At 39.4% G+C, this 16,853-nt stretch overlaps 1 protein-coding gene across 1 annotated transcript in view; it reads right to left on the reverse strand.

Moving 5' to 3' along the window:
* Window positions 1-16,853, reverse strand: part of Babam2 (BRISC and BRCA1 A complex member 2) — a 362,656-nt gene that overhangs the window by 319,691 nt on the left and 26,112 nt on the right. The window contains exon 3 of the mRNA XM_087907383.1: window positions 11,370-11,446. Coding sequence (XP_087763509.1) covers window positions 11,370-11,446 — 77 coding nt within the window. The remainder of the gene's footprint in view (window positions 1-11,369; window positions 11,447-16,853) is intronic.

Below are 16,853 nucleotides of genomic sequence, written 5' to 3' on the forward strand. Positions count from 1 at the left end.
TTGGAGAACAGTTTACCACATAAAGTTTAGTCTACAAGTCAGGATTCATCCAAGAAAAGCAAAAATGTATTTCCACAAAAGGTACCTTTGTAACAATTCAAAATACAAATCATACCAGCCAAAAATCTGGAAATGGCCCAAGTGTCCTTCAACAAATGAATGTTTTAATGGGATTCTATTCACACAGTGTTGCACTGTTCAAAAATACAAGAAATGAAGTGGCTAGATTCGCTGGTGCAGGCCTGCAATCCCATGACCAGGGGCTGAGGAAGGGCTGTGTGTCCACTGTCAGTACAGCCATGGACCACACAAGAGCAGCACCATTACTCACAGCAATATGGATGAGGGGCTCAGAGAAGGAAGCCATCCACCTGTCCACCAGGGAGCAGAGCACATAACTCCACTTCTGTGAAACTCTAAGTGGGCAAAACATTTTCACACTTTCAGGAAAAAGAGGTTCAGTACTAAGGAGATGGCAGTGCAGCAGACTGGAATTTGAGGACTGGAATGCTCTACACCTGGACTGAGGAAGTCCTTACAGATATCCAGAACTGCCAAAATACATGCAGTGTTACACTTAAAATGCACATATTTTATTACTATAAATTATAATATAATAAAAGTTGACTTAAGAATGCAGTGTATAAATTCCTACGTCAAAATTGTGTTGATAAGTGAAATTATAGTAAGCCTGCTTTGTACAAATGAAATTATTTAATGGTTTAGGAATTATATGTCAGTTGCTTTTTATTAAATTTTAATCAGCATTGAAGTCCCATTGCATATATGTACTACTAATTATAACTAAAGCAATTTTACAAACTTGTATATTAGCTGTTATTCTTAAGATAGCTCTAATAGTCCATAAAGCCCAAGAAATAAAATAGTCTGGAACACTAAGACAAAAGAATCCTGAAAATCTAAGGGAGCAAGAATGTCTAATCCCCAAAATTAGCACTTCTTCCTTGCTTTTCAGTGACTACACTTTAGACCATTCATTAAATCAAAGGTGGTCTGCCTCCCTAATTAGCCTCTAAAAATACCTTGAGTGCAGGATAATAATAATCTTTAAGTCAATGAAATCTTTCTTAAAAGATAAAAAAAAAAGTAAAATGGACCGTGCTACCAAGGAAAACTACAATGCCCCTCAGCATGCAGCATAATACTACGTCCTAAAACACAGTGTCTAACTTTTTACTTAGCTCAAGTGCCGCAAGTCACAGTAAAACAGTTAAGTTCCATTATCCTCACAAGGGACACTGGGGACAAAGGAACCTACATGTCCACTGCATTGGCAGATGTGTGAGTGCAAATGAAAACCGACATAAATGTCACATGATAGGCTATTTGCTACTTGCTTGGTTTGCTCCACAAAAGCCAAACCCAAGTGAGCAACAGTACAAGCAAGAACCACAAGAATTTTGAGAGCCACAAATGAGCAAATCAGTCTTGCCTTTCCTCAGCTGAACTCCAACTAGAAAAGAATGGAAAACTAGAATGTCAGTCTATGGCTGCCCTTGAATGTCAGGCTAAGGGATTCAATCCACTAAATACTAAAGGTAGATGTGCAAGGGGATAAAAAAGAAATATTATTCAGTTAACATTTTCTAAACAGGTTTTATTTTAAACAGCAGAAGAAATTTTTCATAAAATAACACTGTCAGCCTAACAAAAAATGCCAAGAGCAGCAGCTGAACAAATTAGTTGCAGGCCTGTGGTCCTGGCTACCAGGAATGCTGAGGTAGAAGAGCAAGTTCAAGTCTGTCCAGGTTTCGGAGTTAGTTTAAAGCTAGCCTGAGCTACTTAGAGAGATTCTGACTCAATTTTTTAAAAACTGAAAAATAAATGAGCAGGACAATGGTGGCACATGCCTTTAATCCCAGAATTCAGAAGGCAGAGGCAGGTAGATCCCTGTGAGTTCAAGACCAGCCTGGTCTACAGAGAGAGTTCCAGGACAGCCAATGCTGTTACACAGAGAAACCCTGTCTTGAAAAACACAAAAATAAAAAATAAATGTCAACGGCTCTAGCCACAGAAGCAAACTTTTGGAGTTACTTGGACAAAGTTCAGAGGTATGTGGCTGGCAAAATGGGTTAGTGGTAAGGGCACTTGTCATGAAAACCTGGTGACCTGAATCAATCCCTGGAACACATATACAAATAAAAAGAGAGTTTACTCCAGAAAGTTGTTCTCTGGTCTCCTCTCATGCAATATGGCATGTCAGTGCCTCCATACAAACATCATACACATATATGTGCAAAACAAACAATTGCTTTAAAGAACTTAGGGTACAATAACAAAGAAAGCAAAACACAAAATTCTTCTGGAGTATATTAAATCAGTGGTGTCAGTATCATTTTCAGCTGACACACAAATTTCCTTACAATACTGATAACTGGATCCTTCAGATATCATCAACATGGTGGCCAGTTTCTGTGTAACATCCATCAGAGCCAAGACACTCAATGTTACCACACAATAATATCTGAGCAGGACTTTAGAGAACAATAAACAGAAGATAAGCACTCTGATCTTACAACACTGGCTACAGTCTTGAACATGGAATATATCTGAGGTGCTAAAGCAGGGTTAAAATGTATACACGCATGTGAATATATGAGAGAGAGAGAGAGAGAGAGAGAGAGAGAGAGAGAGAGAGAGAACACAATACTGGAGATGAACTTAAGAAGATTCAATAAAGCCAAATTTCTGGAACAGTATTTGTAACCTCTATAAAAATATCAGTGTATCTGGCCACTGTTTAATTGAATACTGCATTCAACTTAAATAACAGTTCAGAAGCTGGTTTCACTTTGTTGGAATAATTCTCTAAAAATTGTATATTTAAATTTAGTAATGCAGTACTGAATCCTTAGAAATGAACAGTAAATTTTACACTGTACTTCTGAGCACATGGGGGAGGATGCATTATCCAAATCATAATCTATGTTTTCTTCCAGACTTTTTCTTCCAAAGGAAAAGTATTTCAACTTCAAACCCTTTAGAGATAATTTTTTGGCACAACTTCTCTACTGTGTTGCAAATGGATTTAATAAATATTCATCATTCCTCTCCAATGATAAACAACAGTATTGCTCCATTGTTAAACATGAAGTTAAAATGTCTACAGTTTCATTAGAAACAGAGCAATGGAGCTCTCTGGGTACCTAACCAGGCCATGCTTACTTATGCTGACGATGTCTCCAGGAGGGTAGGGAGATAGCTCCTGGGCAAAGGATCTGCTCTAAAACAGAAATACATGAGTTCCAATTCCCAGCACCCATGTAAAAAGCCTAGCATGGCTAAGGATGCCTATAATAGAGAAAAATAGTGAGCTTCTTGTTCAGGGAGAGATCCTGTGTCAAGGGGATAAGGCAGGGAGTGGCAGGGAAAGACCCCAGAAGTCCTCCTCCAGCTACATGCATGGGCACCTGCACATCTGCAACTCATGAGCATGCAACACACACACCAGGAAAAAAAACTAGAACCTAGCCTCTAGTAAACCAACTAAGAATACATAACCTAGAACCCTCTGGCCATGTTTATATCAAAAGTGGACATTCAAACACTTAGCCAAAGCTGCCAACCAGACCTACTTTCCCAAGAATGTAGAGTCAATGACTTCTTCTCTAACGGCTGGAATCAAGTAACCTACAGGAGGCTCCAAAAGTCATTTCTACCCAATGTTCTGAAATATCTGGGGGAAAGAATAATGTTAATAAAGTGCCAAAAGAACACCTTAAATACAAGGACACAGATGGCAAGTGGCTGCTATGGTGTCGACCAGCACTCCAGGCCCTTTTTCCAGTCCCAGTAAGGCTGTACTATCCTCCCTGCCCTTGGGCACCATACAGTTCACTTGATTCCTTATAAAGATAAACAAACCCTTTCATTTATTTTGGTTCAAATGGATTTCTTATAACCAAACAGTCCCTGATTAACATAAATTGTTGGTATGAAATACAAAAATTTCAAACAAAAGATAATTTCAAATTTGAAACCCATGCTAACAAACTGATTCACTAGCCACAGACTTGCTCAATATAACTTACAATATTTCAATAATTTCTTTTCATAATAGCATAAACAATATGATTCAAAGAGCTTGAAGAATTAAGGCCTGTCACTTGTTCATCAAATCTCATCATTGCTAGATCCAGAGAAAGAATCTAATTGGGTCATTCCACAAACACTAAACTTCTCTAAATGTCAGACAACCAACTAGAGATTGGAAATAATACTTGAACAAGCACATACTCCTATATAAACAGTGTGGGTACACATACATTTCTCTCTCTCTCTCTCTCTCTCTCTCTCTCTCTCCTGTCTCTCTCTCCCTCTCTCTCTTAAATAATCCAATAATTACTTCTAGAACTAAACGCTATGCAGAATGACTGTGATGTATTTATAAACCATCATCATAACAAGTCCCCGGACCATCTATGACTTTTACTGAAGCTGAGAAACTGCTTCCACTTCAATAGGATCTTCAGACTTCAACACACACTTGCCTCAAATCATCTTGATCACTCAAGAAACATATTTCTATTCCTGTACAAGTATAATTTGTGTCATCTACAACTGTCAAATTCAAGGGCTTCTCTTTAATTAATATCTCTGTCCTTGGACAACTTTCAATAATTTCTTACACAAGTCAGCAACTCTTCGATTAGCCAGCAGTTGTTCCTTCACATTAAAAGAACTGCGGAAACAATAACCTACTGGAATCTTAATGTAATCTTAATAATCTAAGATTATTGTTAAATAATTTCTAGCCTACTGTAATCTTCTAGTAAACTTTTATCTCAATTATTTAATTTTAAACGTGAGGAAATCTTTAGGGATCAATTCATGAATCTGCTGAGATGAGCCCTCTCCTGCGTCTTTCATTATCCCTAGCATCAACTGCACCAAGTTCCCTTTGTCCATGGGGAAAACAGATTTCTGTAAGTACTGTTTTCTAATACGTCGACGATTCTGAAATACAAATTTTAGCTGCATCCTATTCTAGTTTAATCTGATTTCAGGAGGGAGAGGGAAATATATAAATAAGAAATGGGTTCAGACTCCCAGTCTTCAAAGTACTGTGCATGCCTTCCTGTTTTCTGAATTGAACCTGTAAAGACCAAATGTCTGCTGGTACAAGGCAGACACGGGAGCAGAGTACTGCGTTCTCTCCAGCACTGTGAGCAGCACTCCTATGAGCACTACGGTTCACAAACTCATGCATCCAAGCGTGCACTCTACCCATTCCTTCCACAGTAGTTAAGTGAATATATCTACTGTTCAAGGATCTGAACATACAATTTAATAAACAAAGCAGGCTCTGTTCACTGAATTAAAATTTATAAAATAAATTACTATAAATCCAAAATACTTTGATTTAGCTTTAGCTAAAGTAGTATTTTAAAGTACATACAGGTTTGTAATATAAAAACCTTACATAAAGAAGTTATTTATATAAAAGTTTTAAGTGTGAAAAAGCACTGAGTTCGCAGCTACCCTTTGCTGGGAGAAGAGGGGAGAAAGAGAAGATTCACCTACAACTTACCATAGAGTGTAATCTAAGTCTATTCTGATACCGTTTCTCTCACCATAAGCTTTAGTTTCATTTTAAGTTTCTTGGACAGAAAAGAGCTTCAGGGAAGCTGCTCAGGGTTAAGGGACTGGCTGCTCTGCAGAGGACTCAGGGTCGATTCCTAGCAACCACACAGTGACTCACAACTATCTCCAGTGTCATGGGATCCAATGCCCACTTCTGCCCTCTGTAGGTACCAGATAAGCATGTGGTGCACAGACATACATGCAGACAAAACACTTGTACACATAAAGTAATTTTTCAAAGCAAAGAGCATCTATGTTTACTGTCATAGCTGCTTTCCAGACACTGTAAAACTATAGAAACTCACAAATATCTATGTTTATTTGAGCAAACTACACTTATTAATGAGTTTGTTGATGAGAACAGTATTTTTTCATCTAAATATTAATATTATATAGGTTATAAAAAGTTGAATTTAATGACAAATCTTGTAATAATTAACTGCTATGACAATATATCTCTTAGCTATAATAAACATAAATTACAAAATTTGCTCAAGTAGGAACAGAGACTTAGTCTTTATCCTTCCAAAAAGATGTTAGGCAAAATAAGATAATGACTTAACAAGTTCAAAGAAGCAAGTGAGTGACTTCTACCTGTAACCCTAGCACGCAGGAGGTGAAGGGAGATCACTGAGGGCTGAAGACCAGCCTGGGCTACACAGTGAGTTTCAGGACACTATGGGCTACAAAGTGAGGTCTTGTCTCAAAAAGAAAATTATGAGAAATATAAAAGATTAAAATAGAGAAAGAAAGAAGGCCAAGGGAATAAGCCTGCAAAATCTTACTCTAAGAGGGAATAATTGATTCTTTAAAAAGTCATGGTTACTACGAATGTTCTTTATAGCGAATGTTCTTTATAGCGAATGTTCTTTAAACCCACTTCCATGACTTCCAAGTTACACAGAGAGTGGAGCCACCATAATTAATGGTATTAATGCAAGATCTAATCACATTACTACCGCTATCAGCCCACCACAACTCCAGCCTCCTGGAAGAGTTTGGGAGAGCCTATAGCAGATGGGCTGGCAAGAGACCTTACAGTGGTGAAAGTCACTGAGCCTGATGGCCCAAGCTCAGTCCTCAGACCCAACATGATGGAAGGAAAGAAAAACCCCCAAAGGTTGTCTGTCCTCTGACCACCAAATGCATACCTAGCCAAGCGTAAGGATACAGACACACACACATGCACAAATGCACATACAGAGAGAAGTAATTTTAATTGTTTTTTAAATATTATAAACATAATTAATTTGGAAATAGTTTTTAGTTAAGTTACAAAGAAAGGAAGCTTCATGGCCATGGCCTAAATATCATACAAAACAAATAACCTTGTTCTTGGAAGCACTGACAGACAAACTGATGCAAGTGGGAAAAACAGCAGTGCTCCAAAAACAATTCCTTGGATAATAAATAACCTGTGAAGACCTTGTGTCTGCTGGGACAAGGCAGTCACGGAAACAAAATACCACATTCTCTCTAGCACTCAATCTTGATCAGTAATGATGGCTCAAACAATTCTTTTTTCGTGGATTAACTACATGGTCAAAGGGTATACTGGTTTTGATTTTCTAAACTAAGGCTTTATGTAGTTGACTTCATTTATTTTGATAAGTCTACTGCATTTTCATCAGATCCAGAGAGATGGCAGAGGACCTGAGTTCTGTTTCCAGCACCCATGTCAGGCAACTCACAAGACCCTGTAATTCAGTTCTCTGGTACATCAGGCCAAGAGCATAAGGAAACACAATAAAGGACAATAAAAATTAATCTTAAAAACAAACATGAGGAAAAACAATTCCCATCTCTACACTGATAGAGGTTTTCATTTTGGCCTCTAGACTGAAGCAGTAGGCTACTCCAGGGGGTACAAATTTGAGAATTAGAATAGGTTTTTAAGACAAGAGGTAAAATGGTACCTTAAACCCTATACTGTTCTAAAGTCTATCAAGGATTTATTCACAATTCATCTTCCTTTAGGCCTCTAAGGAAACACCCTAGCACTGTACCTGCTGCCATACCCTGGTCTAACACTAAACCTAAGCATTTCGCCGACGCCCTCCCAAAGGTTTTCTACAGAAAGCCAACAATTTCAGAAAGTAGGAGCTTGAGAAATGGCTCAGTCAATAAAGAGCTTTGCCACTCAAACATGATGACTGAGTTTGGACCACCAGAAGCCACATGGGAAACCAGGTGTAAGAGTCCACACTGTTATCTCAGAGCTGGGAAGGTGGGCATACTGAGCACTGCACTCACTGCCTAGCCAGCCGGACCAAAAGCTCCAAGTTCAGTGGGCAGTCAGGCACAATGGCACACGCCTTTAATTCCAGCACCAAGAGTCAGAGGCAGGCAGATCTCTGTGAGTTCAAGGCCAGCCCTGGTCTACATAGTGAGTCCCAGGACAGCCAGAGTGAGGTCCTGTCTCAAAAAAAAATCAAACTAAGGTAAAGAGTGACCAAGGAAGACACTTGATGTCAACTTCTCATCTCCACACGCACATATACAGGAACATATACATACACATGAAGCACACACACAAAATCTCAGAAAGAAAAACATCCATACCTCTAATTCAATGAAGTCACATAAATAAAGTTTTCATGACCAATAATTACAGCTGGGATCTTAGTATTAAGATTTATCTAATAGTCACCTATTCATTTATTACAGAGAATACAAAAGGATAAATAAGTCTTTAGTGTGTAATGATAGAACAGACAATATATGATGAATTCCAGGTTTCATGTGAAAATTTTATAGTAATGAGGAAATACAGGATATCAGCAAATATATTATAGTATAACATAAATTCATACACCTAAAAAACTATAGGCTAACTATATAGTTATTTATTCTTCCTTCCAACAGTCCCCCTATTAATTAAAGTAAAAAATAGATTTCAAAATACAAAACAAGAGAAATGAGAGGATGAGAAGAAAACAGCAATTAGTAAATGAGAAACCTCAACAAATTTCTGGAAGACAGAACGCAAATGGAAACTGGTACTTGACCGTAAGGAGCACTCGTTGCCTCTCACAGTATTGGAGAACATGACTGATGGATGGGAAAGAAGGTTTCATCCTTCCAGAGAGCCAAAAGAATGAGACACGGAGCTATGAACAGGGAGATTAACATACGCCTTCCTGCCTGACGATAGCCGAGTGTGTACTCCCAGAAAAAAAGAAAAAATACAGGAAGTTCACATTTAAAAAATGATAAAAACTGTTTTGATGATAGCTAAACTTCAAAATAGGACACTCAGGGGGGTCCCCCACATGAAGAGCTGGCCCACCGTGTACTTGCACACTCAGGGGGTTCCCCCACACGAAGAGCTGGCCCACCGTACACTTGCACACTCAGGGATCCACCACACGAAGAGCTGGCCCACGGTCACGGTGCACTTGCACACTCAGGGGTCTCCCACAAGAAAAGCTGGCCCACGGTGCACTTGCACACTCAGGGGTGTCCCTCACGAAGAGCTGGTCCACCATGCACTTGCACAGTTTATGAGTCCTGCTCAACTATCCAGAAGCTCTAACAGTATGTTCTCTACTATCTTAAATATACATGATGGTTTGGTTTGAGGAAAGACTATAGAACAGCAGGTGTCAACACGTGGGTCATGATCCCTTTGGAGTTGCCTGAGACCATTGGAAAACACAGATATTTACCTAACAATTCTTAACAGTAGCAAAATTACGGTCATGAAGTGGCAATGATATAATGTTATAGTTGGGGTCACCACAACATGAGGAACTTTATTAAAGGATCACAGCATTAGGAAGGCTGAGAACCACTGCTGTAGAATAACAGGAAGAGAAAGGATGATATAAAATATCCCCCTGTGGATACTAAAATAATGACAGTAAAAAGAACACATTTTAAAAATATTTTTTACCTGTTTCTTAAGAAATAATTCAGTAATATAAAGAATCTTTAATATACAGGCCTATAAAATAAGGTAAAATCTAAGATAATAAATGCAGAAGTAGACCCAAAGAGTCATTGTGCAATATATCAACAATACTCTGAAGACAATTATAGACAACAAATTATTAATCTTGAAAATGCAAAGGAAAAAACAGAAGACAAGTGAAAGCAGTGCGGGAACAAAGAAAGAGGCCAGGACTCGTAGTCTTATCCCACTAAGTGTGAAGCCAGAAGACATTATCTGTGATTCATGGGAATCCAGATAAACGAAGCCCTCATCACTACTGCAGAGATCATCCTAGCTGATAACAAGGCTGAGTCACACACTTACCAAGAAGTTTTGGAACTGTTCACTTAATTATTTGATAGAGTGTTTAAAGTGACCGTGGGGGAGGGGCTGAGAAAGATGGGGGGTCTACAGATGTTGACGGTGGGGAAGTCTTTCTCTTTGCCTCATTGGCCTGGTACTTGCCAGGAAAGCTAAGCTGACCAACCACAAACCCCAGGGATCTACTGCTCTCTGTCTCCAACACTGGGATTGTAAGCATGTGTCCCTGCCCGACGTTTTTCAGTGTGGATTCTGGGGCTCAAACTCAGGTCCTTGAAAGCACTTCATGGCCTGCACTATCTCCCTCATCCATCCATCTGATCTCTAATACCCACATTTTTCATTCCTCTTTTTTTAAGAACAGATAGATTTGAATACCCTGTTCACAAGAATAGGTTTAAGAGAGAAAAGGGCGGGTGCAATTACTGACACTAGCAAAGCAGAGCTATTATCATGTTCACAGTAGGCAAGAGCCTCAGTGCTGTGCTGGTGACAGAGAGGAGCTAATACAGCACAGACAGATGTTACAGACGCTGGCCTGAATCCCAGGGATGCACCTTGTGCACATCCAGACAACGTTGGAAACATACAGTATAGAAACTCAGGCCCCTCTCCACACATATGCAGTTTAGGCTGAATAACATATGTCCTTAATTTCAGAAAAGTAGTCAACATCTAAAACTGATTTTAAGAAAAGAAAATTATGCAAAATTTCTGATTTCCACCTTCTGAGGCAACAGAAGCAGTTTCCTCAGAGACAGGTCATCCTGAGGTGCCACACTTGCCTGCCTTCCTTGTTTATATTATTCAGTTTGCCCCATGAAGGCCATTTGCATTTCTAACTCTTGCTATAAAGGATATAGCATGTTGATACATGTTGCCCTTGCCCAGAATCTTAGAGAAAGGATTATGCCAACAGGTTTTGATAGCAATGGGAATATCAGTCATTCTTACCTAAAAAAAACTATTATTAAATATGTAATTTAAATAATGGTGCATCTTTTTTTATATTTTTATTTACTTTATTGGGATGGGGTGGGGTGCCACAGCACACACGTGAAAAGCAGAGGACAACCTGCAGGATTCAGTTCTCTCCTACCATGTGGATCCAGGAATTGAACTCAGGTGGTCAGGATTGATGGGAGGCACCTTTCCCACTGAGCCATCTTGCGGGCACAAAGCAATGAGCCTCCTTAAAGAGGGCTTATCTTAGCCCTCACTCCATAAAAATACACACACACACACACACACACACACACACACACACAAGCATTGTTGTGCTTGCCTCAAAATTAAAGGTTTCTATGTGGGCATATTCCACTGCAATAAAATCCCTGCCACTTGTCTCACTGTGAACACAACCAGGGCCGGATGGTAGATAACAAGACAGTAACTGCTAGTGGGCAGTATCAGAAATCACTCTGAACAGGCAGAAATTAAACCGAAAGCAGGGTTACCAAAAACTAAATCTGTGTCTCTATTTTGGACAAAACGGTCATCGCTTACTCACATTTTAACGTCTCCCCAGCGTACGGAATGTGCAGCTTGAAGCGGTCACAGTTGGGTCCAGGAGTCAATGACGTACAGCTTAAGAAATCCAGGGGAGAGAAAAGATTTTTAAGAACAAAATTGAAAAGCCCACATATTTATAACAATAAAGTAAACAAAAAGTAATTTTTCTACATAAAAGGCTAAAAGAAGAAAATGAAAGCCCTTACTGGTCGTGAAATCTAAGACATATATGAGCCTTAATCTGAGACAATTATGTATCTCACAATAAAACCTCCATGCTTTCTAACAACAAAACACCAAGTGCTTCAAGTACCTCTAGAAAAAAAGTCTATCTTGACTTTTAAAGCCATGTATATCATCCAGAACGGGTCTCTAGTCCTTGGTGCCAAGAACTGTAAATGCAGAGAAATTTTATGGTCATATTTTAAACATAGATTCTTAGCTTTCACTCTGTTCATACAAAAAGAGCCCACTTTTGGCCTTTTTCTAGCGGCAGATGGTTTTCTCTCTTTCTTCAAAGGTACGATGCTTTCTCTAGCTCTGGCACACCATACCACTCATCTGCAGGAAAGCAAAAAGCGTGGTACTTGATTTCAGATAAAATGCAAATGCAAAAGATGGGAATGAGTCAGCCAGCCGGGTCTCAACATTTGGGAGTTTTAGAACTCTAAGACTCCACGAGGTTTGACAATGGTCTCTGTTTCTCCAACGGGTTTGTTTTCTAAGGTATCTACAAATGAGAGTTTCATCTGCATGACATAAAGCCCTGATCTCTTAGCTGTGGTGCACGCCTTTAATCCCAGCACTGGGGAGGCAGAGGCAGGCAGATCTCTGTGAGTTGAGGCCAGCTCCAGGACAGACTCCAAAGCTACAAAGAAACCCTGTCTCGAAAAACAACAAAACAAAACAAAACAAAAGACTCATAGGAAGCTGATGGAGAGCTCTAGGTGGGCTCCAGCTCGGTTCAGCCATGTCCAACTTTCTCATTTTATTTCCCACATTGTTTGCTCTATGCTGTAGAGGCAGCAATCTTTTAAGAACACGGAGTCAGTTCAATAATAGGATTCAATAATAGGATTCTTCTGATTAAAATCCTCCTTTGTGCCTGGTAGAAAAGCCAACTCAACTGCCACCACTTGCAGGTCCCTGAACTACTGTCTCTTACTGAGGATCATCATCTTTTGCTCTTCTGGTCCCATTTGCTGTGGCCCATCCGCACTGCCCAGATGTCCTCCTTAGGTGTACCAGCCTATTCTTGCTTTTGTGCCCTTGCACGAGCTGTCCCCTGCCTGTACTGCACGCCCTAGGACTCTACTTGGCCCTCCAAGCTACTTGAGTTTGGATTCCATCTCCTCTGAAGGTCCCCTTGATTTCCCAGTGTGGAGCAGCGCCTGCTTTATCACAGAACCCTGTATTTTTATTTTTTTTCTTCGTGTCCCTGGCTTATTTATTACCGTTTCGTCCTCACTGGAACTGAAATACCAGCAGACTGTAGACTTTGACCGTCTTTCTGCTTGGTGTTTCTAATGCGCAGAGCAATGCTCGGCAACCCTCCTCTAAATGAAATGAATGAGCTGGCACTGGACCACACAGCTGAAGAAAGCGTGCTTTCGAATGAAGACCTGTGCCGTAAACGCATCTTTCACACATTTCACTCACCTCCAGAAACTGGAAATGTGCTATTTTACAGTTTAGCACGGGAAAACCAAGAAAGGGACATCAATTCTACACATCTGAAAGTGAGAACTACAACTGGGAACTCTTTTTTTTTTACCTAAAATTACATTTTTATTGTGTGTGTAGGCATACACCGTCATGTGTGTGCACTCAGGTATGTCGTGGCCAGAGAACAACCTGTAGGAGTCGATGCTCTCCTCTACCATGTGAGCCTCAGGGACTGCACTCCGGTCAAGTTTGGCAGCTAGTAGCTTTACCCACTCCGTCACCTCGCCAGCCCTCAAGTGAGAATTCTTGCTAACATCAGAAAAGGTAGCTTTTTTCTACTACTACTTTTCTAATACTTTATTTTAGAAACATCTGCAGTTACCAATTTGATTTAAGAAAATGTTCAGCATAAGCTTCATGTACCCTCAGCCTTACAGTCTCATCTAACCACATGCCTCCTAGAATTATTCTGTATCTGCTTTCTAATTATGAATTATGGTTTGTTTTCTCAATCCAACTGGAGGGCTCTGGTGCCGTAACTGTTACAAAACGGAAAAAAAAAAACACTGAACACAGTGCTAGGCATTTGACATAGATGGAATCTTCATGCATACTGATAACCACAACTCAAAAACTGTCACCGAAGCATACAGGCCTCGCGGGTTCTCAGAGGGGGCACTGAAATTAGAAATCGTGTCCAGGAAGGACACTGTGTGCAATAGGTGGGCATTCCCAGCATGTATGCATATAAGGATTGGCTGAATGAGCTAGGCATAGTGGTGCAGGCCTTTAATCTGAGTATTTGGGAGGCAAAGATAGGCAGATTTCTGTGAGTTGAAGCCAGAGTGTCTGACATAGACAGCATGGCCAGGGCTACAGAGAGACCCTATGTTAAACAATAAATGAAGGGAGAGAGGGAGAGAAAGAGAGAGGGAAGGGAGGGAGCTCTGCTGAATGGATGGACTAGCCTGTCAAGCCTGGAGCTTGTTCATGATAGGAACTGATGACTTGCTGGTACTGGGAGATGCTCTCATCCCATCTTGAAAAGAGCAATGTGTGATTATTGGAGAAGACCCTCCCTTAGTAGGGTTAAACACTGAACTCAGAATTTAAACTTTAAATAATTGCTTAAAATTTTTCTAACATTCACTGGGTATGCATTAAGAGGCAACCACTATTCTTAGTTCTGGAATTAAACTAGTTCCAGACACAGGAACCTTTTAATTTGGGCACAATTATCATTTCCATTTACAGAAGTGAGTGAACCCCCTGAATGATATGTAAATGACTTGCTAGAAGGTGAGAGACCTACAATCCAGAACCAAAGATGTCTGACTACAGAGCCCACTGTACAAATCACCACACTAAGCCATCTCAATTAAAATGATGACCACTAGAATCAGTGAAAAAATACAAAGTGGACACTTTTAACAAATGATATTCTATTAACAAAGTACCAGCAATGCAAAGCAAGTGCTGATAACCAAAAAGAGGTTTTGATCAGCAAGTAGAGGGAGGGGTCAGAGGAGATGAGAACCAATTATAATTTGTGTGTGTGTGTGTGTGTGTGTGTGTGTGTGTGTGTGTGTGTAAGGGCTGGCAAGACAGCTCAGGAGGTAAAGCACTTGTCACAAACCTGCCAGCCTGACCGAATATAGCAGGTATCTATCTCTTGAAGATTGTTCTGTGACTTCTACATGCACTGTGACATGCTCCACCCACACACATATACACATGTATGCACACATGCATACACACCCAAATGTAATTTTTCAGTTAGAAAATATACATGTGTAACAAGAGTACCAAAAAAATCCATTATTTTGTATGTTAACTAAAAATTAATAAAATATGCATTTCATTAATATACATTAATGACAATCACTTATAAATATATATAAAAACCATATTTGCACACATCAACCAATGACATAAAAGAGAATAAAGTACTTGACACTTGATTTTTGAGATCTGCAATGCTAGTACTCTTGATTCATTTAGCAGATTATTCATGAAAAGTTAAAAAAATGGTGAAAAGTAATTTTTATTGATTCCTCTTTAAAACTATTTACACTATTTAAAATCTATTCCTAGTTATTGAGATATGATTCAAATTATTAAGTTTTCTGTATAAACAGAAAATGGTCGATTTCACTGTACTTCATAGGATTTCAGTTGGCCAAACACTAAAGGAGATTAATCAAGTTCCATGCAGGCATCTCAGAACCTTTAGAACATCAACATTTTTAAGACAATGCAATATACAAGAAAACATGCTTTCTGGTTTAAGGCTAAACCTACTTAATTCAATACTGTCTAAAAAGGGTGAGTCTGGCCATTTCTGTTCTTTAAGGCATCTAAGAAGAAGAAAATAGATGAATTCAGGGTCCTTCCCTGAACGTGCGTCAGTTTCCTCTACCAGGGTATTCATTCACATTTGGCATTTCTCCTGCATAGCTTCCTGTTTTCGAGATAATGACGTTTGTGCTTCACCAACAACACTTAACATCCGCTGAGACGGAAGCCTTCAGCTTTGGCAACCTTAAGTAGCAGGTGACAGGGAATAAAATAGGCTCCGAGACCAGTAATCGCCTGGTAAATAGCTCAAGTCACACGCTGCAGTGAGTAACTGGTAGCTAATATTTGCCATGGTTTTAATTTTATAGAATGAAGTGTTTTTGTTTTTTTCAGGATTAAATCGAACATCAATAACTTTACTCTGACTAAATCAGCTTCAAAATGACCATAGCATCCAAACTGGCTGACATCTTATCTTAACATCTATCTAAATGATCTACAAAATTCAAAGGCATTCAAACCAATTCTAGGACTCAGTCCTTTAATGCAGTTACTGCACATACAGCCAACTAAATCAAACTGCACAAGGTGGAGTTTTCACCCCCCACAAAGGAAACACATGAATTAAAACTGGTAAGAAGGAAGTAGCCACATGATACTGTAGTACATCTCTTATACCGTTCTCTGGGAAATGGGACTATCCACTTAATAACAGGACTTCCTTGACACACCACATGTATATCTCTGTATCACTAAAACCTAAAAGGTAAATTTCTAGAACCTACTAGGAAATCATGCATTTAATTCCTAGAATAGAATTCCAAATAACCATTACCAAAATAAGTGACTCATCCTAGAAGGTTTTTTTCTAAACACCACAAAAATAAAATATTCAATGTGTTTGAATGTGTTTGCCAATTTGTGTGGCATCAACTGTTATTCCCAGTTTCCAAGTAATATCTCCATTTATAAATGATAAATTTCAACTCTACCTTAGAATATGGATATTGGTTGGTATTCCTCTGACAAAAGTCAGATTTAAAATGCAATGATTCTAGTAGAAATGATGGGCTCAAACACTACTTTTTTTGTTTTTTATGTTTGGTTTTTGTTTGGTTTGGTTTGGTTTGGTTTTTCGAGACAGGGTTTCTCTGTAGCTTTTGGAGCCTGTCCTGGACCTAGCTCTTGTAGACCAGGCTGGCCTCGAACTCACAGAGATCTGCCTGTCTCCACCTCCCTAGTGCTGGGATTAAAGGCGTGCACCACCACTGCCCGGCTCAAACACTACTTTTAATCTATAGCAAGGAAGTGCATGGTGACCTGTGCCTTTAATCCCAGCACTAGTAAGCAGAGGCAGGTAAATCTCCATCTCAGTAAATTCAAGGCCAGCCTGATCCAAGTATCAAATTCCAAGACAACCAGAAATGTGTGGAGACCCTGTCTCACCAAAAAAAAAAAAAAAAAAAAAAAAAAAAAAAAAAAAATTACTAAGTCCCCCAAGTCCTTTAATTTCTTTGCA

Source organism: Myodes glareolus, chromosome 6, assembly GCF_982192425.1.
Source record: "Myodes glareolus chromosome 6, mMyoGla1.1, whole genome shotgun sequence".
NCBI lineage: Eukaryota > Metazoa > Chordata > Mammalia > Rodentia > Cricetidae > Myodes > Myodes glareolus.